General features: G+C 41.7%; 1 protein-coding gene across 7 annotated transcripts in view; it reads right to left on the reverse strand.

Annotated features, from left to right (window-relative positions):
• Positions 1-23598, reverse strand: part of herc1 (HECT and RLD domain containing E3 ubiquitin protein ligase family member 1) — a 57778-nt gene that overhangs the window by 28617 nt on the left and 5563 nt on the right. For 6 of the 7 annotated variants that reach the window (XM_073858912.1, XM_073858914.1, XM_073858913.1 and 3 more), the window contains exons 4-30: positions 23133-23327; positions 22712-23023; positions 22519-22615; positions 22283-22426; positions 22030-22157; positions 19953-20097; positions 18430-18601; positions 18070-18204; positions 17695-17860; positions 16720-16845; positions 16421-16633; positions 15143-15295; positions 14930-15062; positions 14649-14840; positions 13863-14078; positions 13389-13562; positions 12145-12259; positions 11934-12054; positions 11356-11530; positions 10620-10899; positions 6549-6669; positions 6396-6447; positions 4877-5145; positions 4515-4739; positions 4206-4326; positions 3889-4126; positions 3362-3531 (exon numbers count right to left, since the gene is read on the reverse strand). In XM_073858912.1, coding sequence (XP_073715013.1) covers positions 3362-3531; positions 3889-4126; positions 4206-4326; positions 4515-4739; positions 4877-5145; positions 6396-6447; positions 6549-6669; positions 10620-10899; positions 11356-11530; positions 11934-12054; positions 12145-12259; positions 13389-13562; positions 13863-14078; positions 14649-14840; positions 14930-15062; positions 15143-15295; positions 16421-16633; positions 16720-16845; positions 17695-17860; positions 18070-18204; positions 18430-18601; positions 19953-20097; positions 22030-22157; positions 22283-22426; positions 22519-22615; positions 22712-23023; positions 23133-23327 — 4588 coding nt within the window. The remainder of the gene's footprint in view (positions 1-3361; positions 3532-3888; positions 4127-4205; positions 4327-4514; positions 4740-4876; positions 5146-6395; positions 6448-6548; positions 6670-10619; positions 10900-11355; positions 11531-11933; positions 12055-12144; positions 12260-13388; positions 13563-13862; positions 14079-14648; positions 14841-14929; positions 15063-15142; positions 15296-16420; positions 16634-16719; positions 16846-17694; positions 17861-18069; positions 18205-18429; positions 18602-19952; positions 20098-22029; positions 22158-22282; positions 22427-22518; positions 22616-22711; positions 23024-23132; positions 23328-23598) is intronic. The other variant, XM_073858915.1, reaches the window with a different exon arrangement.

The raw sequence follows: 23598 nt of genomic DNA on the forward strand, positions 1-23598 counted from the left end.
CCTCGTAGCAAAAAAGGATGGTGGTTTTCGTCCGGTTCTGGACTTGAGACATCTAAACAAGTTCCTGAAACATCTGCCCTTTCGAATGTTGCGGGCAGCCGACGTTCTTCGGTCTGTCAGGAAGGGGGATTGGTTCACAAGCATCGACTTGAAGGATGCTTATTTTCACGTGCCGATTGCTCCTCAGCACAGAAAGTTTCTCCGATTCAGTTTCAAAAACCAAGCCTACCAGTTCAGGGTCCTTCCTTTTGGCCTGTCTCTGGCCCCCCGAGTGTTTACGAGATGCATGTCTGCAGCCCTACATCCCATGTGGTCCAGGGGGATGCGAATCCTGCCTTACTTGGACGACTGGCTGCTGTGTGCAGGCACAAGCTGGCAGGCTGTGCAAGACACCAGCCTACTTCTGATGCATGTTCAAAGGCTAGGCCTTGTCGTCAACGAGGCGAAGAGTCATCTAAGTCCAGTGCAGAAAATCACTTACATTGGAATGACGTTGGATTCCTGCGCAATGTCGGCCACCCTCTCACAGGCCAGGGTGGACAATATTCTACAGCTGCTTGCTCGTTTCCGGCTGGGAGCGAGCTTAAGATACAAGACTGTTTTACGGCTCATGGGGATGCTGACTGCTGCTACTCCGGTTATCCCACTCGGCTTGCTCCACCTCAGACCTCTCCAACGGTGGAACAACAGTCTTCGTTTGAGCCCTGTCAGACATCTTCATCGTCTGATTGTTGTCTCACGCGGTTGTATGCTGGCGTTGACACAGTGGAATCGTCCGTTTTTTCTGATGTCAGGTGTTCCTCTAGGAGTCATTCCTTCCCGTCGAGAGGTGGTCACAACCGATGCTTCTCTGCTCGGTTGGGGAGCTTCGTGGAACCACAGGGGTGTTTGCGGACGCTGGTCCCCAACCCGGTCCAAGGATCATATAAATCTTCTGGAACTACGGGCAGTTTTTCTGGCTCTGCAGCATTTCTTACCAGTTCTGGCAGGCCGACATGTCCTCATCCGGTCAGACAACACCTCAACAGTGTTTCACTTGAACCATCAGGGTGGGACAAGGTCCCTCGAGTCCCTGAATCTTACCCGCAGGATACTCACCTGGGCGCTCCCTCGAATAGCTTCATTGAGGGCGGTTCATCTGCCAGGGTTGCAAAATCAGGTAGCGGATGCTCTCTCCAGGGACGTTCTTCATCCGGGGGAATGGAGGCTCCACCCGGATGTGGTGCGGATGATATGGCAGCGTTTCGGGGAGGCAGAGGTGGATCTTTTTGCAACAGAGGCGAACACTCATTGTCGCTGGTGGTTCGCAAGAGTAGAGACGTCCAGCCCATTGGGACAGGATGCTCTATCCCAGGAGTGGCCAAGCCGGCTGCTTTATGCCTTTCCTCCGCTTCCACTTCTGTGGGAAACACTACACAGGATAGCGCTGGGAAATCACACTGTGTTGCTTGTGGCACCCCGTTGGCCAGCCAGGCCTTGGTTCCCCTTGCTTCTCTCCATGCTGGTGGGCAGACCATGGCAGCTTCCGCTTCGGAGGGATCTGTTGTCTCAAATGGACGGAGCTGTTTGGCACCCCAATCCGGACCGTCTACAACTTTGGGTTTGGCCTCTGGGTCGGACTGTCCTTTAGCTAATCTGGAACCTGCTGTCGTCCAGACTATTACTAATGCTAGAGCAGCATCTACACGTCAGCTTTATGCCGCACGTTGGAAGCTCTTCTCCTCATGGTGTGAGGAGCGAGGTTTTGATCCGGTATGTTGTGATGTTCCAAACGTTCTTAGTTTTTTACAACACGTTCTGGATTCAGGCAAAGCAGCCTCCACGTTGAAGGTGTATGTTGCGGCCATCTCTGCGCATCATGGACCAGTTAATGGTTGTTCACTTGGTTCCCACGCCCTCGTGTGTAGTTTTCTGAAAGGGGCTAGGCGGCTGAGGCCCGCTCGTAGTCCCCGTTTTCCTGGATGGGACTTACAGCTTGTTCTGGATTTTATCTGTCTGCCACCTTTTGAACCCCTGCAGACAGCTGACCTGAGATGGCTATCTTTGAAGACTGCTTTTTTGTTGGCAATGGCCTCTGCTAAGCGTGTGGGTGAGTTACAGGCTTTGTCCATTAGTGACTTATGCATGCGTTGGTTGCCAGAGGATTCCGGTGTTGTTCTCTGGCCGAATCCTTCTTTTCTACCTAAAGTCCTGCTCCCGCAGTTCATTAACCAGTCTATCACTTTGGCGTCTTTTCTGCCCACGCCGCAGTCGGACGGGTCGTCTAGTCATCTTTTATGTCCCGTGCGGGCCCTGAAACGTTATGTGTCTGCTACTGTTCACCTTAGGCGAACGGATCAGCTCTTTGTTTGTTATGGCGGCGTGCGGAAAGGGGCCGCCATATCGAAACAACGATTGTCGAATTGGATTGTGGAGGTTATTACTATGGCGTACAAGCATGCTCAAAGACCTTTGCCAGGTAGTGTCGCTTGTCATTCCACTAGGGCGGTGTCTACGTCTTGGGCTGCCTTCAGGGGTGTATCTATGGCGGATATCTGCACAGCTGCTACTTGGTCTTCTCCATGTACCTTTGCCCGTTTCTACAAGATCAACGTTGTTGCCCCTCATGCTGTCTGTTCTGCGGTTCTCAGAGGACAACCTTGATTTAAGGTGGGTGGCATTCCTCATGACTATGTTGGTAGGAGTCATCCACTAGTGCTTTTGCACCGCCTCTGGCGGTCAGGAGGAATGAAACAGAACGCTAGTTACGTATGTAACTGTGGTTCTGTGAATTCCGGATGACCGCCAGAGTTCTTTGTCATGCGGAATGCGCGAGAAAGGCGTTCATGAGGCAGAAGGCTGAGCTGGTTGGCTATTTATTGCTCAGGGCTCAGCCTATGTCACCATGTGACTTTGTTGGTATATTTTCTCGACCTATCTAGCTGGCGCTGCGATAATCCACTAGTGCTTTTGCACCGCCTCTGGCGGTCATCCGGAATTCACAGAACCACAGTTACATACGTAACTAGCGTTACGGCAGCAAAGTCCTTGATTATTACGCCAGAATGAGAGTATAGTTCCTCGCCATAACTGCCTAGAAAATCACAACTTTTAATTTTCAGTCTTAGTACACGATATAACTACACAAGAGTCAAGTTTTAAATAGGAAAAATTTCGAAACTCTTTGGTTATTTTTTAGCACGATGCTAATGGTCTAATCAGATTCAATGGATTATGCTAAACTATGCTAAAAGTGGTAGCGCCAGACCCGAGAGGGAGGGGGAGCATGAAAAATTAGCATATTTTCAAAAAAAGTGGAGTGTGCCTTTAATGAGTGTGTGCAGGTGTGTGAATGTGCATGTAAGGGCTTTGAAAGCCATACCTCGAAAATCTTTTTTCTGAGCATCTGCACAGTCTTCTGCTTTCTCCTGCAGTTCTGTATTTGTACCGAGTGTGCTTCCAGTAGCCTGAGACAGCAGAGTCTTCAGCTGACTACAAAGGAGGTCCAACAGTGCCTGGACCACTTTAGGACTCAACCTGTCTGCATACGTCCTAATAAAACACAAGAAAAGAGTGGGGGTGAGGGAATCAATCTTGTATTGCGCTCTTGCTAGGTGCATTGTTTTCATGTTTGCATAACATAATCTATAAAGTACTGTAACAGTAGGTAAGGGTCTAAGGATTTTATTTGCATGTTGATCATGTCGGAAATACTGTACAAAACTGATTAACATTGAAAACAAAACAAAAAATAACAATTTGTTGGCAGAATCCATTAAGACTCTGATAAAAGAAGGGCACACCAGAAGGGCTTTAAGCGAGGCTAAATTCCTCCACACAATAATCATGAATAAACCAGCAATAAAAAAAAATCTGAAGTTAACAGTTTGTTAGTGAACAGTGTCATACCCAGTGCTTATAGCCAGTATCTGTAACAGTCTGGTGCTGGCCACTTTGAGAGCAGTGCTGAGCTGAGAGCCTGCAGGCTTGTGCAGGAGCTGCAGAGTTTGTCCAAGTAGAGTTTCTGTGCCACACAGCTGTGACAAAACATCCAGGAGCCCGCTGGAGATGGCCAACGACACATCTACAGGCTGATATCGCACACTTAGAGCAAAAACCGTCACCAATAGTAGCCTCTGCTGGGCCTCTGGAAACACACAGAATTGTGAATAAATGTTCAGCGTTAATATAGTGCATGCAAACATATGTGCGTCTGAATACATCACCTATGTGGTGTTTGTTAGCCTGCAGGGCTCTCTCTAATGTGACTGACAGCTGCTGGTATATCTTATGAACAGCTGTCTGAATGTCCATCTGTAAGCTTCTCTTGGCTGCTCTCACTCCATCCTACAGGTAAAGAAAAAGCATGTTATAAGCAGACCTTAAATGACATGTACAATTCAAATCTATCAAATCTTTCACAGGATCTTTTACCCAATGCATAAAGCACAAACGGAATTGTGTAATGTACGGTAAGTATAGTCAATGATGTCCAGATTTCTTTCCGAATCAATTTAGACATATGTATTTATTACCTGGTAGTGGTGCAGCTGGACACTCTCTCCCTTCAATCCCCCACAGCTGACGGCACCCAGGCCGAAACATCCTGACAGGAATTGTAGTCTGACCGATGTGAGCAAAGAGGCAGAATGAAAACTGAGGCCTGCGCGTCCGGCTCCTCCTCCAGAAGCTGCCTGACTGCTCTTCTCCTCCATCCCAGAAATCAACACCACAATCTGATGAAGGGCCTCCAGACGCAACTAAAGAAATCATAAAAACATGAACAGAAGTTGAAATAAATAAATTGAAGCAGTGGAACGAAGTGTAGTAGCCTATAACACGAAGGAGCTGCTCAAATTTGGCTACTAATTTGGGGTGTTAAAATATGTTCTCATACCTCTGCTCGGCTCTGCTGTTGACCCATGGCTGTAATAATGGCCTGTGGGTTGGTGGATACACTCTCTTCTGGTTCTTTAAATGCCGGTGCATTTCCGACATCTCCACTGATGAAGTTTACTATGTTTTCGATGAGCGCATGAAGCCTGAGCGAGTGACTCAGATCGAAATCCGACTCCCCGTAGGACTGGGAAGAGCTGTACAAACCTTCACGGCCAGAGCGCCCCACAAACCAGTCAGCAGAGGAATCTGGAGAACTGTAGAGATGGTCTAAAAGACACAAGAAAGAAATATGATCATTCATACAGTAACACAGATAAGAAGTCTTCATCATTTAGCTGATGCTTATTATAAACAAAGAAAAATTGCTTCTACAGTATGCTAAGGGTGCTCAATCAATCATGTATTAGCTTAAAGTATTGCCAGCTAAAGAAAAAAAATACAAACTAGAAAAAGTATTGTGTACACCACATACAGCCAATGAAATTAGGCATAAGCAGCTTTAATATTTTGGGGAGTCATGTAGCAGTCAATGCCTAATTGACTGCTACACATTCAGGCCTGCAACCCAGAAGTTACTGGTTTAATTCACACAGTCGACAGGAAGCGGCATAGCAAGCTACATAATGATATATTAGATAAACTCTATACATATTAACATATTTTTCATCTGTCGTTCAATGTGTGTTACATTACATTTCCCCCTTTCCCTCCCTATGAGGTGTCGCAATTGGAAGCTATGACTTTACGTGAAATAACCCCGCCCCTTCTTCTCGTACTTCTGAGTGACAGCTCTTTTCTGGACGAACAATCCAGATTAATTGATTGCATGGTGATTATGTTGTGATTGACGTGAGGTGCAGATGGGCGAATAAAATCCAATCATGCAATTGGTTTTCCTCGGCACTATGGACAGCGCGGCTTAAGGTTGCTTAGCAACAGAAGACGCCACAGGAGCGGCTTGAACCTCGTTTAACATGCCTTTTTAGATGTGACATGTACATTCCCCCTTACAAGTTTAAATCAATTATGAATCAATTATGAAACTGCTCTCGATTATGTTATTTTGTTGACAGTAGATGTGGGCCGCATAGAGGGGTAGGGTGATCAGCAAATGGCCTGTGAGCCGGCAGTTTGACACCCCTACACTAGAGAGTCTGACAGTACATTCACACGAGCGAAAGCGTTTATGCTTCTCATTTACTTTTAAGGGGTGACGTCATGCATTGCCGAACTGAATTGTGGATCCGTCAATGTTGTGTCACTGCTATTGCTTGCAGCAGAAGTTTAACATTTCTCAACTTTTCAAGTGCCAACACGTGCGTCAACCAATCAGATCGCATTATGCAAATAACCTAGTGCGAGCCAACCAATTACGTTAATGCAAGACCGGAGCACGTGTTGCGTCCACTGTGATTGGCTGTTGGCCAGGCTTCAGACAAGCTTTCCGTCAAGTGTAAACGCTTATGCCCTGTGTGAATGTACCGTTAAGGCTGAGAGTGTTGGTGAGGAGCTGTTACCTCTTTTTTTAGGGCTAAAAGCTAAATCCAGATCCACATTCCTCCTCGCATTCTGAAACAGATCACAACAACAGGTTATATAACCGCAATTCATACAGTCCTACAAAAAGTTAAGCAAATAAGATAGCAGGAGATGTGCGTGGTGAAACCCACCAGTGAGTATCCCTCTTCATCGGACTCTGGTTGAGAGAGATCAGACTCACTCCTGGATTTTGTGAGTCTGTAACTGGGACTACTCTGGATGGACCGACTTTCTGCTGACAGGCTCTCGCTCCTACACAAAAACAAACAACATTACAAATGGAGAAATGTTCCCGTGAGCTCACACAACACTAGGGATGCTCCGATTGATCGGCCGCAGATCGATATCGGTCTATCATCGCATTAAATGACTCGATCGTTACTTGCCAAATTTGCCGATCTCATCAATCGATCTTTCTATTTACTTTTGTGATCATAGGGCTTATGATTGCGGCTGCAATTTGAGAACATTTTTACGGAGTGCGAGCATTTTCACAACCCGTTCCTCATGTGCGACCTGCAAATTTGGATTTCTCTCTCTGCCTTCTCAGAGATATGTGTATTTTTATGAGGGCTAACAGCGCGACATGTCTTCACATTCCATCAAACAGCATCAACAACACATATGGACATTACATCTTCATGCTGAAAGTTCATCTGTATGATTTTAACGCGATTTTTGTGTGAGCATATCATTGAACACCCCTGACCACTCGATAAGTTTCACGTCTTTGTAAACGAAAGTTTAATGCATTTTAGAAAGTATTGTTCAAGGGAACCATTAATCCCATTGTAAAGGTAGGAGCTGAAACACAAACACCCAAAAATTCTCGGGGCAGCCACAAATGTCGAAATTTCAGTCAAAACCGTTCTATTTCATCATAAACAATCTGAAAACAGGGCTTTAAGTGTAAAATACCAAACTTGTCCTTTAAAACAACAATATACTTAATTTCTGCAAATAATATAACACAGGCAACATCGGTGCTATTACTTTATCTAGAATAAATGGTTAAAAGTTACAGTTATCAAAGAGCTCGCATATCAACTTGAAGAATCAGTATCGGCATTGGTATCGGCCGATTATGACGACAAGAAATCGGTACTCGGTATTGTCTGGAAAATCATAATCGGAGCATGCCTACTAGGGGTGGGCGATAAACCGGTAGACATAATTAACCGGTAGAAATTTGTCAACCGGTAGAGATATTGGATTATCGTTTCTATCGAAGTTACATCCCCACGTCATGCTCCTATGCGCGTGGTCGCGAAAACGTAACGTTTGTACACGTATTTCAGCCTTTTCAGTATTTCAAGTTATTTTAATCCATTGAAACACAGACAACAGATCTGTATGCGTGCGTTCTTTCTGTGTGTCAGGAGTGGACAAGTCGCGCAACCGCTGCTCTTTCTGTCTGTGAGGAGCGCGCAAGTCGCGCGACCGCTGCTCATTAAGCTCGTGAGCATTTTTCCCGCTTTACTGGCCTTAAATACACATATGCGTCAAAATTCCCGTCTTTGCAAGCATCCTCATAAACATGACCAGGTCTTAAGAAAAAGTAAACAGCTAAAAGAGAAAGCGCATGTGTAAAAGTGTATTGAATCTGGGCTTTGGTCTTAAAGGGGAAGTTACCTAATTTTGCTCCTGTCCGTCACTCGTGTGAATCAAACAGTATTAAGAGAAAATCTCTCACTGCTCCTGATTAAATCACTTTTCTACCTTAAATAAAAATATATATCGGCCTATACATACATGCATAATTATTTATTATCATTCTTATATCATTGACTGTTTATCTTCAGAGAGCTTGAGTTTTGTTTGTTTTTATCTTCTTTCTATGCTTGTATATGTTTTTTTGTGAGAATTATGAACATTTCTATGGTATTAAAGATTCAAACCTTATTAAAACATAAAAAACTCTACCGTGATACTAGGGGTGTCCTCGACTAAGGATTTACATATTCGAATCAGAATTGTCGAATCTTTCCATAGTCGACCGATAGTCGAATCATCTATGTGTGTGTGCATGGGTTGAGAGGGGGCCAGACCAGGTACAAATTGGTAACTTTTATTTTCTTTCACAAGCAGCACACATAAACAACTTTCTGTTAAAGTGACCAAAACTGTCTTTCAAGTGATGAACGAAGACAAAACTGACGATGCATTTATATATTTATTTTTTTATGGTAAAATATATAAGGCAACATTTGTTTATTTATTCCTCATAACATTTTAAGGCCACGATCTACAGATAATCACACAAAAATACATTTTGATAACTAAACCTAAAAAAAAAACAACAAAGGTGATTCTGCCTTGGAAACCCCGGCTACAATTAAGTGTTTTTATTTAATTTGGAGATATAGCGCGTCAAAGCAGTCATGACCAAAAAACCCCCGACAAATGAGAAATTACAAATAATTTGTGATTGTGACTGTAAACTAATCTTTATTTACAATTCATTAAACGTTAATTTATAACATGAAAAACACTGAAATTAATGATTTTATAGACACTATGCGTTATTATTTAGCATAGAAATACCTGCTTGCTTGCTCTGACTTTGATCATCTCTGTATTCACTTTAGATACAGAAAGACCGGATGATATTATTTATTTCAGGAATCTCTTTGCTATCATTTGAAAGTGAACACCAACCATAATATTAAATCACAAGAAAGACATTCGTGTCAGGCAGAAATAGGTTCGGTGCAGATAGTTTCCGTTTCATCACCGAAATTTAAAAAAACGGCTTACCTGTTTTGTAGTTTAACTTTTGACAAGATAACCAAAATGTATCGTAAATAGTAATACATTTTAAAAACGTATACCCGTCGAAAAACATCCGTTTTTTAATGTTTAGTTTGATGAACTCCTAAATATGAGACGCAGAACACCTAGCCCGTTCGGCTAAATTACATGCGCAAGCATGGCCAGCACGCAATAGCGCAACATCGAGACAACGAAAAGCTATCCAAAATTAACAGACTTAAATTAGATCAGAATTTACGTTTATAATAGATACATTTTTTTTAATAAAATAAGGTCAGAAGTAACAAATTGCAGAACAAATTTGCAAAATGCCTCAAGTGCACAGAAACAAAACACAAGCCAAATAGTTAAATCAGATAACCCAGAGTGATTTATAAATAAAATAAAATAAATTATTAAAAGAATAGAAAAGTATAGCCATAATATAATTGCCAGCTTTGTCTTTTAAATGTAGAAACAAAGAGGCAATGGTTTATTAACGAAGAAACCTCCGTGCCCGGTCACAGGGGATGGATTTATTAACGCATTTTAAAAATATTTATTGAAAGCTGTTACTTCACATACTATTTGCAGCATTATCATAATGTGCTGTATATTAATATATTGTGAGAAAGCTGTTAGATGTGAAATCAGATAATGTGTGCACCCATATACGGCCAAAATTGAATGATCCTCATTTCATAACACATCTCCGACGATTCGACTGTGAGATTGGTAGTCGAATCAGGCTTCTCTTATCGATGCATCGAATCTTCGACTATTCGGGGTCACCCCTACGTGATACATATCGTTATCATGATATAAAATGAATCCTATCGTGATAGAAGATTTTGGTCATATCGCCCACCCCTAATGCCTACATAACACATAAAAAAATGTGACCCAGATATTTAACAATATCACTAATCAACTGCATTTTTCATTCACTAACCACTGCTTTTAAACGAATTGCAACTTAGTCAGTATTTAAAATGTGCTTCAGAATTAGGTCAGCACACAAGGTCTAAACTGGATAAAGTAGGTCAGGCATATGGGTATGCGAAAAGTGCAGTAGCACAGCATTAGGAGGTAACAGAAACACCTGGAAACAGACCTTAAAAGGTACCCCGGTTATAAACACATGTATGGTTTAATAGATTAAAGGTGGGGTGCATGATCTCTGAAAGCCAATGTTGACATTTGAAATCACCTAAACAAACACGCCCATACCCCAATAGAATCTGGACCTTCATTTGATAGACCCGCCCCATACATACACAACCCAGGCAACAACGTCGGTTAGTAGACACGCCCCTTACTGCTGATTGGCTACAAGTGTGTTTTGGTTCCGGTCTGACTCCCTGTGTTTTTCAAAAATCCTGCACAACGCCTTTAAGGTATGCTTATGCTTGTTTTGATGTAATAATTCAATTCAAAATAATGCGACTTGCCTCGTCATGAATGCGCCTCCATCCTGATTGGCCCCACCCACCAGTTGTTGCTGACTGCTGTGAGCAAGAGGTGTGCTGACGGCCAGCAGCAACATGGCGCAGCGGTGGATGACAGCATTGCATGCGGTGGTGTAAAGATCTTGTCCTTCCTGAGGGGCCGTGCTGTTCCTACGCTCCTGATCAGGCTGAGTCGGCTCTTCCTGTACGCTCATGCTGCTGGGTCGATCCCGGTCTCTTCCGCGAGCTGCCTCCCGTGCTGATAAGAAACATTGAAAGATTTCTGTGTCCGCCAAGACATAAGACACAGAACCGCCAGGTTAGGGAAGCGGCTAAGAAGCGTGCGCTTGTTATAAATTGTCTACTACACAATGCTATTATTGTTTTTTATTAAGCCATAGTCAGGCCACTGTTTAACTTGTATAAGCATCTTCTAAATTTTTACATTTATTCATTTAGCAGATGCTTTTATCCAAAGGGACTTACAAGTGAGGTATACAAGAAGCGAGTCATTGTGAAAAGGCACACAATACAAGTTTCAGACCTTGCTTAGCATAGCATAAGCTAGAATGGGGGTGAATTAAAGGAAGAAAAAGCATAATTTTATGACTAAATGTAAATATAACATAAATCTTAAGATTTCGGATCAGAGAAAGGACGCGGTCATGTATGACAAACTGCCACACTAAGCATCAGCCAACACCAGCACACACACATGCTTATCACAGTCTGAACTCACTTCCTGCAGTCATGACCTCATGATCTCTCTCCTCCTCATCATCTTCCTGTTCCTGGTGTCCCTCCTCTCTATCTCTCTCTCTGTCTCTCTCCTCCAGTTCAGCCTCTTCGTCTATGGTGCGGGTAAATGAGTGCTCCTGAGGGTCCATTTCAACTGAGTCCACATTATCAGAAATTCTGTACAAAGGAGAGCTAATGAGGTAAATATATACATACTGTAAAGTCAGGGCACTTTTTCACTAAACTTTTTAATATTATTTTAAGTTTTAGGATAAAAAATGGATTTATCTAGGTCACTTATTAAATGTAAGTAAATCTGTGACATTGTGCAAGCAAGAAAATCTGAAGTTAACAACGTTTTCTATACACATAATACTAGACACAAACTTGTCAAACCAGGTTGCTGTTATTAAAGCAAAAAGGGGACATACCAAATATGAAATATCACATTTTTATTTTATTTTAACTGACTCAAATTCTTATACTACTGATAAATAAAAAAAAATCTTTTTATTTTCTAATTAATCTCAGACATTGGACCCCAGCATTAGCATAAGAAATGGGTGTGTGAGTTCATACTCTGCGTTCTCTGGACGATGACCGGGTCTGGATGAGCTCCATGTTCTTGCAAGCCAGGAGGCGATTGCGCACCTTATAAACACTGCGATACACCTCTGCCAACACCTTACAAGGCTGGTATCTGCAGAACAAGAGACAAAATGTTTAAGTAGTGCCCACAGTCTTAACTGAGCATTCTCTGGTGTGGCTGTAATGATACACCAGGTCATACCTCCCCTCTCCACACGCCTGTCCCAGCAGCCCCGTGTGTTTCAGCAGTACAGCCAGAACGAAGCGGGACACCGTGTCTAACAGAGCCTCGTTGGGCAGCGATGCACTGTCCAAATCTGCAAACACACAACTAAATGAGCATGTATTCACACTGTATCAACAGAAAAGGTATGCACAAAGATAAAGCCATAGATTTTTTTCTAATGCCAAAGAAAATCAGGTCTATTTTTGTTTCAACATATCAGCTGAGCTACTAGCAACAGGATACAGATTGTGTTAAGAAATAATTGACAACAGGCCGTTGAATTATTCGAAAAAAATGCAACAGCAAGGTGGTTATGTACCCGTTACACCGCGGGTGTGCACTATTTTCCAATAGTTCAAAGGACCGAGGTCAATTATTTCATATATACCACGGTTACCACAGAAATTGCTCTGGTGGTTATTTTAAGACATTTTAGGTCAGGTGTGCATTTATCGAACAATCAGAATAAAGCATTCAACAGCCCTGTGGTATCCACAAGTTTCTGGGGGGCACTACTTTAAAAAAGAAAGTGGATAAAACTTCCGGTGAGGCGGCGGAAGTAGTAAATAAAGGGCATTTTGTTTTTCTGAATTTTTTTTTTACCATTTAAAGTCACAAACCTTTACGAGAGATGTCGTTACGGAGCTCAGGGACAACATGTGCTGTTCGTGGTTATACATATAACCGGAATAAACTAAGTCAGTGGCTTAAACGCGAGTGTTTTGAACATAAGCCTAAAACTAAATTGGAGTGTTCCTGCCAATGACTGTTCAGTTTCCATCACCTCCCAAAAGACGACGAATCAAAAAGAATATGGCTGAAGAATTCAAACTTAAAAACACCCTCAAAACACTTGTTTGTGTGCTCGTTTCACTTTGTGGATAGGAAGCCAACACAAGGATAACCCGTACCCAACCATCTACTGCGGAGCGTACTGTTATTTCACCCTTTTATATTTCGTTGAGGTTGTGTTCCCACAACGTTAGACGTTAGCAAGTTTGGATCGCTATATCTTAAGTGACTGTCAACTAATGAATGAACGAGTGTCACGTCCCGCTACGCGTCCCAATTGTTCACTTCGAACCGGAAGACGCGCCCACTTTTGATGCAGAAAACTTGTGGATAAGATGAATTAAATGTGTTGATGTGTGACATCTAAGGTCGTGCACACATTAGGCTTTATATTGCAGGATATGTGTTAAGGTTGTGTGATGTCATACCCTTGCTGATGCCATAGTCTTGCATGTTTGTCCACAGGCTGTGTGTGGGCTCTTTAGTCGATCCAAGGGCCAAATCCACCAGCACAGTCATATCAGCACGTAACTGACAGTCAAACGGTCTTTGCTCTTCATTCCCACAGAGAGCCACTTCCAGCAAAGAGCCGATACAAGCATCTTAAACACATATGCACATTCATCAACATGAAACAGCTTTCACAACCCATTGTCCTTCCATAATGTGTTATTTCCCAATAATCAATGAGAAAAAATGTATTCGGCTTTGATAAGAAAAATTAAAAAAAAATTTCTTAGGAACAACATGCACAGATTTGTTTATTATAAGAGCATCAAGTGTGTGCATCAAGACTGTAATTTTTATTTAAGTCAGGAACCGGTTAGTCATGTACAAACACACGCTTCTGCTATGATCGATGTATTCTGCAAGTGTTTGACAGCATGTGTGATTGTGCATACCAAGCTGGGGAATCTCAGTCTCTAAGCCGTTACTGAAGAGTGGTGTTTTGAGCCAATGGGCAGTGTGCTGCTCTTCTGGTGAGGGCGGAGCTCCCTGCAGCATTCCTCCAAGACAGCGTCCAACAAGTAAGGCTACGGTACGCTCCAGATCTACCAGCCACACCCAGCACTGTGCCAGTCCTGACACACACACTGGATCAACCAGATCTGGGGTTCCTATAGAAAGACAAGAAAAGAAAAACATTGTTCTTTCATGTATGAATGACAGCACAATTTAAATTTTATTTGTATAGCATTTTGACAATGTGCTTTGTATAAAGCTATTTAAAGGAAAACACCACCGTTTTTCAATATTTTACTATGTTCTTACCTCAACTTAGATGAATTAATACATACCTATTTTTTTCAATGCGTGCACTTTTAATCTTTGTACATCGCTTTGTGAATGTATTAGCATTTAGCCTAGCCCCATTCATTCCTATGGCTCCAAACAACAGTTTTACTTTGTGCCACCATACTTACTCGTGTAACTACTCGTGTAAGAGTCTTTAAATAGGGAAAACATGGAAGTGTTTGGTGGCTTATAAATTCATCCCTGTTTGGAGTCATAGGAATGAATGAGGCTAGGCTAAATGCTAACAGATTCACAAGGCACTGTACAAAGATTAAAAGTGCACGCATTGATAAAAGATAGAAAAAGACTAAACATTGAATCTTGCTCATTGAATCTTGACAGCTGTACAACTGATCCAAAGATCTGACCAGAAGATCTGAATTGAGTATTACCATGTAAAGGCCACTGAAGCTCCTGCTCCTCCAGAGGAGCAGCGGCAGGCAGAAGTCTGTTGAGACGGTCCAGAGGGGGAAGAAGGTCTAGGAGGTAGCTGAGCAGTGGCCGTGCAACCCATACAGGCAATAACAGCAAGGACGTCACAATCTGACACAGCATACTGCCCGCAGCGGACATGTAGATCACATCTACACAATCACACACAGACATCCATAGGGAGACTGTAAGAAACAAGTCAATCTGTATAAAAATTATTGAGTCTATACATTTGTTATACCTCGTAGCTTTTCACGCACACTGCCATTCCCCGAACTTTCTTTCAAAAGAGTTGTAGATCGATTGTAGATATCAGTGGCGTAGGGCAGCAGTAACTGCAGGTGTTTATGGAGCAGTGCCACACTGCTGGAGTCCTGACAAACACATCAGACTGTTCAAACACACTAAAACACATAGCATGGCCAGTTTGTATTGTATGCGGTTGTGTGTGTACCTCTGTAACACAGTTAATATGACAGTAGGCCAGTAGTTGCTTCTGTAAAGAGCAAAGCAGCTCATGCAGATGTGCAGGCTGGCTGCTATCAGATGATGACGTTTCCTGCAGGATCTTATCACTGTTTTTTTCTAGCTCTCCAAACGCCTGGTCCTGCAAGTTAACACACAACAAAACAGACTGATGTTAAAGACTGTAGGAATGAGCAGCCTGATTACTTACCAAATAAACCAGGAGTGTACGGATATATTTACATTATTTGTTATGCTATATCTACAGTCGCATATGTCAAATCTGTGAGGCATACAAATTTCCTGCAATGGGTGTGATACCTAGAGTACCATTTGGCAAAATGCCAAAAGTTTTTAAAATATAGGAGGCTTCTTGAGCGAGGATACACAAGTGAATCCTATGCGGAAGTGTTTTATTGATTAAACCTGACGCACATACATCTCCACCCCTCACATGCATAACATGCATAAATGTTAGTATTTATCATAAAAATTTTGTAAATGTAGACTCGTTTCAGACAGTATATTTAATATTTACGTTTAGGCACATATCATAAGTTAGAGCACTTTAAGAATGTCTTTATTTTAATGTAGTGAGGCTATGAACTCTAATGCTGCGTTCACACCAGCCACGGTAGAGGCGTCAAGCGCGAGTGATTTCAAGGTTAAGTCAATGTAAAGACGCGTTGACATACATCTGGAGGTCTCGTGGCGCGAATGAGACGTGAAGCGTGGCGCGGTAGACGCGATTCCGACTTATTCGCGCGTCTACTTCGCAAATTGAACGTTGCCGCAGCAAACGCGCGAGTTGAACAATTGGAACTTTGGCGGAAAAACACGCCGCGTTAACCACTCAGAAGCTTGCTCTAGTACGGACGTGATTACAGGATGCGAGCGGAGTCGCAGAAGCCCCTCCCATGATGCGAATTTCCACGTGAATGTCTCGATGACTAGAATTTCACGCGAGGCTTTTACGCGCGAATGAAGCGAGTAAACTCAAAATGTTCAAGCTGCAAACGTGAATTTGACGCCTCAAATGTGGCTGATGTGAACCCATGGTAACTGTGTGTGTTAACTTTATTATCTTGTTTAATATTTTTAGTTTTGATGCACTTGATCATTTGATCATAGAGATTGAGCTTTATACAGAGAGTGAAGATATATGCCATTTTAATGCTTCAACTCCTCCATCTTCGAAAAGAAGATGCACAATTGAGAATTGAGAAGCACCCTATATCCAAAAGCTCATGACGTGCCAGGGACTGACCGTGTAAAAGCCGAGATTCCTAAGAAGAGTTTTCATAAGGATCTCTGCTAAGTGTGTGTCAGGATGTGTATCAGCGTGTGTGCCAGGCACGTGCGTAGAGTCGGAGGGTTGAGCAGGAGGCTCAGGGGCATCTGGAGGAGTGCTGTAGCCCAGCAGAGATGCCACATGAGTGTGATCCTGCAGGCTAGTGAGAATTATGTCTAGCTGCATCCTCTGTGACAGAAACACACATACAGATGAGTACGACTGACTTCTGAAAGTTAACTTTAGACTTTTTACAAATTGGCAAACGAACGTACTTGTCCTTTAGAGAGGCTCTCCCAGCGGTCTGGTCCTTGAGGAAGGAGCGAGTGCAGTAACTCCATTCTCTCTCTCAGCGGAGGCAACAGCATTGTTGCTCCCACTGACAAAGTCTCAATGACAGCCTACAGAAGACAAAAAAAACTTTACAGGCCAAAGTCTTACATGTGTTGCATTTAATTTTCTGAGACAATGAATGTACAACAAAAAAAAACCGGGTGATTCTCATGAAATTAGACTTATGAGGTGTCATAAAACATTTTGATAAAAAAGTAAATGCAAAGTAAGACTATCAAAATAAGAAAGTTACAAACATCTCTTCATGTACGGTTTTGCACATGATTTCAAATGACATCAAACAAAACAATTTTGTTGAAAATTTTCATTACCGCAACGTGTCCATGACTGGATTTGGGTTCTTTGACATGGAAATATTTATAATTAAAAAATCTAAAAAATAAAAAGCTTCAGTGCACGTTATACTGTAAACATTTACAGTAAAGAAACATGTGGTATTTGGTGATCATTGGTAAATGTAGAGACAATAATAAGGAATATAAATGTGTCATAAATGTGGCCATCCTCCGCGACAATTTTCAATCATTGTTTAAGCCCTCAATAAACATTTTCAAAAAAAAAAATTGTTGAAAGGGACATAATTGACTGTGACACTCAAGATGGCTACCAGGTAAGCAGTTCTTATTTTTTCTCCAGATAAAAATAGAAATTTTGTTTGTCATAGTACATGACAACTTTTTAGTTCTCATTACCGAAACATGAGTTTGTAAATGCATATATTTAATGTAATATCATTTTGCGGTAATGATAATTTTTTATAATGATAATCTAAAAAATGCAAATAATTCTATAGGAAATATGTTTTAAATCCTCTAAAAATAATGGTTATAGTAAGTTCAGACCTTAATCTTATATTTGCAAAAAAAACATTTTGTGAGAATCACCCACACACAGACCTCCTGAATTTCATCTGGCACTGATGCGTCCATCAACCTAAAGAGGAGATTGCGTAGTGGCCGTGCTTGACGCCCCAAGATGCTGGTGGCCACGCCCCCTGCCAGTGCTAGAGCCAGGTGATTGGACAAGAGTCTCAGACACAGTTTCAAGAAGGTATGATGCTCCCTGTTTCCAAACACAAAACAAAAGTTTACTCTGAAAGCACATATTCAATATTAATAACCTTCAGGATGTTTAATATCGATTATAACTGGTTATAACCTTAACTCAATCACATTAGCAGAAGCAGCACTAATGATACTCTATCCAAAATCAATGGTCTACACTTGAGCATAAGAAAAACAAACTCCACTAGGGTGGGGCAGAATACACACTTGGAGGATGGGAAAGGCAACGGTGGGATCTCATTATTGATGCCATCACAATATCGTTCCAGAAACGAGCGGAGGTGAGAGAAAGTGCTTTCTTCCAAGTCCACACAGTACGGCCTGTGCCAGGCCACGACTTGCCTGTTACACAAACAGACTAGATTAGATTTGAAAGTGTTGAAACGGCAAAGAGCAAGTCATGCATAAGGACAGAGAAGTTTTGAATAAGACTTCATGGAAAGAGGGAAACACATTGTAAATATGATGCCTTTAGATACCACAAAGTACAAAATATTCTTTATCTTTCTTTTAAATAGAGGTTATGAAATCAATTCCACTCATCAGGGGTCCAAAGGTTTTGCTAACCTGTCTCTAGGAAGAGCAGTCCATGCCAGGCTGTGGGAGGTGCCAGCAGAGATCTGCTGAATGGCCACTCCATCTAATCCAATCACCTTCTTGGGTTTGGTGATGGGGCCAGTGGAGTTCCCTTGACCACACTGGCCCATGGAGTTATTACCCCAGGCGTACACTTCATTGTCTTCAATAAAATAAAAAAAGAACATTCAAACCCACATCATTGATTCAGCATTTATAAGCAGCTAAAACAATCTTTACTACTTTGAACTGTAGGTGTGTAAGTCTAGCATGTCTAGTTTTTCTAACACACGTGAAGTGAGCTGCACATTCTGTTTAAGCACACAGCGTCAAATTGTCTCTGATGACATGCGTGAGGGCCCCTCGAAGACCTTATCTTGCTCTGAGTCAGCACATAACTCTCGACTAGTAATCTGACCCCTCTCTCAAACTTCAGTTCAAACAATCCACAACGTACAGTTAAACAAAACCTCAATAACCTAGTAGCAGCACCTTATTATTACCCGCTGATTATTCAGTTCACAGATGGAAGTTATCTATAATGCTTTATGCAACAGATTGAAAGGGAAAATATAACATTTAAGAAGAAACATAAACCTAGCTTACATACGTTGTATAATTCACACTGCATTGGTTTGTTTAGCATACGCTGTAACTTGCAGAAAAATAACGTATATACAGGGCTCCAGACTGCCAGCAAATGGGGGCATTTTGCCATCAAAATTTGAGAGTGTACCACATGTGCAACCAGTAAATTTGACCTTTTATGTGATGTGACACTGAATTTTGAAAACAGCACATTGTACTTTCTGCTTATATCATTAAAGTATTTATTAGTAATACAGTGGAAATTTGTAGAAATTTGAATATTTGGATAGCATGATGATTTACAGTGTGTGCCCCTAAATTTTCTGGTTGCGCCCCTAAAATTTTCAGTTGGGGGCCACTCTGCTCCTATTGAAAAATGTTAGTCTGGAGCCCTGATATACGTTAGGGGTGCGCCGATAAATGCCATATAACTATTCTGAATCGCACAACCGATATTATTCACAGCTATTTCATGTACTACGGCTTTTGACCAGTAAGTCCTTATCGATCTGAAATCACTGTTAGTTTGAGTCGCTTAATACATGCATTTGAAAAAGCAACAGTCGTCAAACATAATCATTACACATATTCTTTATTATCATAAAAAATACCTGAAAAGGTTTTAAGAACAGCAATATAAATGTATCCTTAAGCAATTTCCTGGAGCTGCGTGTGTATGGTTCTTCGTCTGCAGCGCATATTGAGTTTCTGCACTAGAGCGCCCTCTGGCTTTTGGATGTAACGCCATTTCACCATAATTCATTGAGAAGCATAGCAAGCATCATCGGCCGTTATATCGGTGCACCCCTAATATACGTACATTATATACGTAATGCTTTTGCAATTGCAACCATTAATCATATTGCATATAATTATGCACAGAGACCAATATGCACCGGTTCAATGGGTTTAAAGTGATGTCTTACCATGTGACAAAGCAAGGCAGTGGCTGTCTCCTATTGAGATGTCTACCACTCTGGTTGTGGCAAGTTCCTCTATCAGTTTTGGCCTTAGAGCTGTAGCCTCGGACGAACCACAGCCTAGACATGCACCACAGCCCCAAGCATAAACCTGTGAAATAAACACATGATTGAAGAGTAAATAAGTATACATTGTTCTGATGTTCAGTCAACATAAAGGGGCATGCGCGAGACTAAAGTAGCGTGACTGCAGTGACACGAATGACGTACGACCCACCTGACGTGTTATTTGGCGCACCCCAGCTGTTTTTTTTTGTGCGGGTTTCGTTTACAGTCTGAGGGAGACGACACTGTAAGTTTGAAAAAAAAAAATTCGCATACATGTCTGAGGATAACACGTCACCCGCATCACTGCAGTCACATGACTTTAGTCGCGCGCATGTGTTTCACAACAGACGCAGAAGAGAAGACAATGCTGAATAAAGTCGTAATTTTTGGAACAAAGCGGCAAACCTAACGCATCGATTTAGTTGATGGATTTGGAGCGGCAATTATAAAACAAATGAGAGGAAAAAACGTGCGCTATTGCGGAAGATCCTGGTGACTGAGAGAGTGACGATGCAACAATATTGGTTCCGAAAAAAGGCAAGGAAATAAGTTACCTCTGGCCGTTTTTCAATCGGAAGGCTGCAGCCTTCGTAGGTCGCATATGCAGGCTGCATACGTCATCGAGCCTGGTTTAACTTAACTGAGCATTACATTCACAAGTCATAAACGTATCTAAGAATGGTAATTTACTTCATAATTGTTAATATTCTGAAATAAGTAATTATACGTCTTGATGACGTATGCAGCTTAGAAATGCGACCTCCGGAAGGCTGCAGCCTTCAGATTGAGAAACGGCCTCTGTATCATCGTTTAGTTCTTTAAAGGTTTTGTGTTTTTAAAGTTTTAAGCTTGACCAGTTTGATTAAAATAAATGGTACCTGTGCTTTTTTTGTACAATTACTTTTATTTATTACTGTCAACATTCTATTGTTTATGTTTAACAGCTAACACATTTTAAGTTACTCATCTTCTAAAATAAGGAAAAGAGACTTTGAAGACACTTTATTATAACTAAAAGTCCTGTGTAGCACATTTTTGTTACTTGAGTGCAATAAATGTTTTTTTTTGTAGAAAATTTGAGAATCATTTGAGAGAATCAGGATCTCAATTCCCATGGAGAAAAAACGTGATTCACATTTTAGCACGAATCGTGCAGCCCTAGTTCTAACTGACTCACTAATGTAACATGGACTACTTTGATGATATTTTTATTACCTTTCTGGACATGGACAGTATACTGCCCTCCAAAGGCTAAGTGCAGTAACTACGCAAACACTGAAACTGAGAAAAATGGCTTTAAAGTTTTTTACACCAGCCAGTCAAACATGTTACTGCAATTTTGGAACACACATTTCTCTGAAATGGGACAAAATTTAACCAGGAGACTTTGTCACAAGACACAACAGATCTCACAAAGCCCATTTTAACCCTTAACTCAATTTTGACCAAATGCGTAGTTACTGCGCTTTCGCTTTGTAGGGCAGTATACCGTAAATAGATTTTCAATGAAGGGTCAACAAGTTCTCGCACTAAATATAAAACATCTTAAACTGTGTTCTAAAGATGAACGGAGGTCTTACGAGTTTGGAACGACATGAGGGTGAGTCATTAATTAATTTTGGGTGAACTATCCCTTTAAGTCTAGTCCAAGACTAACTTGAATGTTTACAGAAAACAGCTTGCACTAAAATGTAAATATATATATATTGAGTCTCACATCAGTAACATTTGTTGTACAGTATGCTTATAAAAACTACTTTATTGTCTTAATATAACTAAGGCTAGTCCTGGCTTAATCTAAAACCTGTCCAGGAAACTACACAATATATGGATACCCCCTTTTACAATTCTAATCAGTTTTTAATTGATGAAATCAAGTGCTGCCCTACATTTTTTCTAATTTTTAATTCATGTGACTCAAATGCAACCAGAATACCAGATCATGGTAAATATTGAATGGTGCAACGTGTCATACCTGACCAGTGGATGTGAGTGCCAGAGATGATTGACTGCCAGCACAGACTTTGCGTATGAACATTCCCTGAAGCGCCTCTGCCACTTTAGGTTTATAGACACGATTGGTGTCTCCATGACCCAGTTTACCTAAACAAAAAGTAACAAAGCACATCTGTACACATTGAGTAGACAAGTGACATCACAAATAGGACATCAATCCCAAATAAATATCTGCTCAGTAGCACCAGTTGCACAGGTTAAGCGCAGCTCACCATTGTCTCCGCCTCCAAAGGACCACACAGTTCGTCCATCTTTAGACAGCGCAATGGTGTGAGAGCTTCCACAGGATACCTCACCCACATTACTAATGTCCTTAACTAGTGTGGGAATGTTCCTACTGTTACTATCACCATGACCTAAATAAAGTTTACATTAATATAATCAATAACACACATCTGAACAATTACGGATAACAATATACAGCAGAAATAATACAGTCAGAATTTACCTAATCTACCAAAATCCCCCTCTCCCCATGTGTAGAGCTCTCCATCCTCACTGACTGCAGCACTGTGTCTATAACCTGCTGACACACAAACCACCACCTACAAACACACAATCACAAATGCACACTAAAGATGTAAATCATTTAAACTCAAAAATTTGTTAAATAAAAATAATAATAATTGCATGACTTCTACCTTTCCTTGTAGAGGACCTTGTATTAGTTTGGGGTATTTCTGGGTTGAGCTGTTTCCATGACCCAGTTTGCCATAGTCTCCATCACCCCAGCTGAACACCTCCCCCTCACTGGTGAAGGCCAACGTGTGGCCGTCCGAGCCTTTGGATGATGAAACTTTCTTAATGGCACGGTGAGGTTCGAAAGTCAGCTTCTTAAGTGTCGACTGGTTATTTGAGTCTCCCAGTCCCAGGCGGCCATAGCTACCCTTCCCACATGCTCGGACCGAACCATCAGAGGAAATGACAAAAGTGCAGTACTGGCCAGCTTCAATCTAGAAAAGACAGAAGGTTTGGTCAAAAAGGAAGAAAATTATTCGTTATGGGCACACAGAAGTATCTTCCCATAACAGTATGACCAGTTAATATTAAGACGCTTCCCACCGTTTGTGCATCACTGAAGCTGGGAGCTAGTTTGGGCTGTAGGATTTTCTCTTGAGTGCCCTCGACAAGCTGGTGGCTACTGTTGCTACCCCACACATACACCTCGCAGGTCTCAGAAACCATAGCCGCCTCACCCGCCTGAATGCTGTCCGGACTTGCGCATGTTCTTGAGTAGTCTGAAGCCATACGACCCACCTATAACATCAGATTACATTTTTACAAGGATTTTTCATTTCAGAGCACTGAATTGAAGAAAAACGTCCCAAAAGGCTCAACTTGTGGTGTGAGTTTGGGGCTGGACAATCTGTTTGTCTAACCAATTGCAATGTTTTACACTTAAAGGTGCCGTAGAATGTAAAACTGTATTTACCTAGGCATAGATGAATAATAAGAGCTCTGTACATGTTAATGACATATCATGACCCTCAAACACAATTGTTTCCTCCTCCTTATGTAAACTGTTACG

Source organism: Misgurnus anguillicaudatus, chromosome 21 (genome assembly GCF_027580225.2).
Source record: "Misgurnus anguillicaudatus chromosome 21, ASM2758022v2, whole genome shotgun sequence".
In the NCBI taxonomy this organism is placed as follows: domain Eukaryota; kingdom Metazoa; phylum Chordata; class Actinopteri; order Cypriniformes; family Cobitidae; genus Misgurnus; species Misgurnus anguillicaudatus.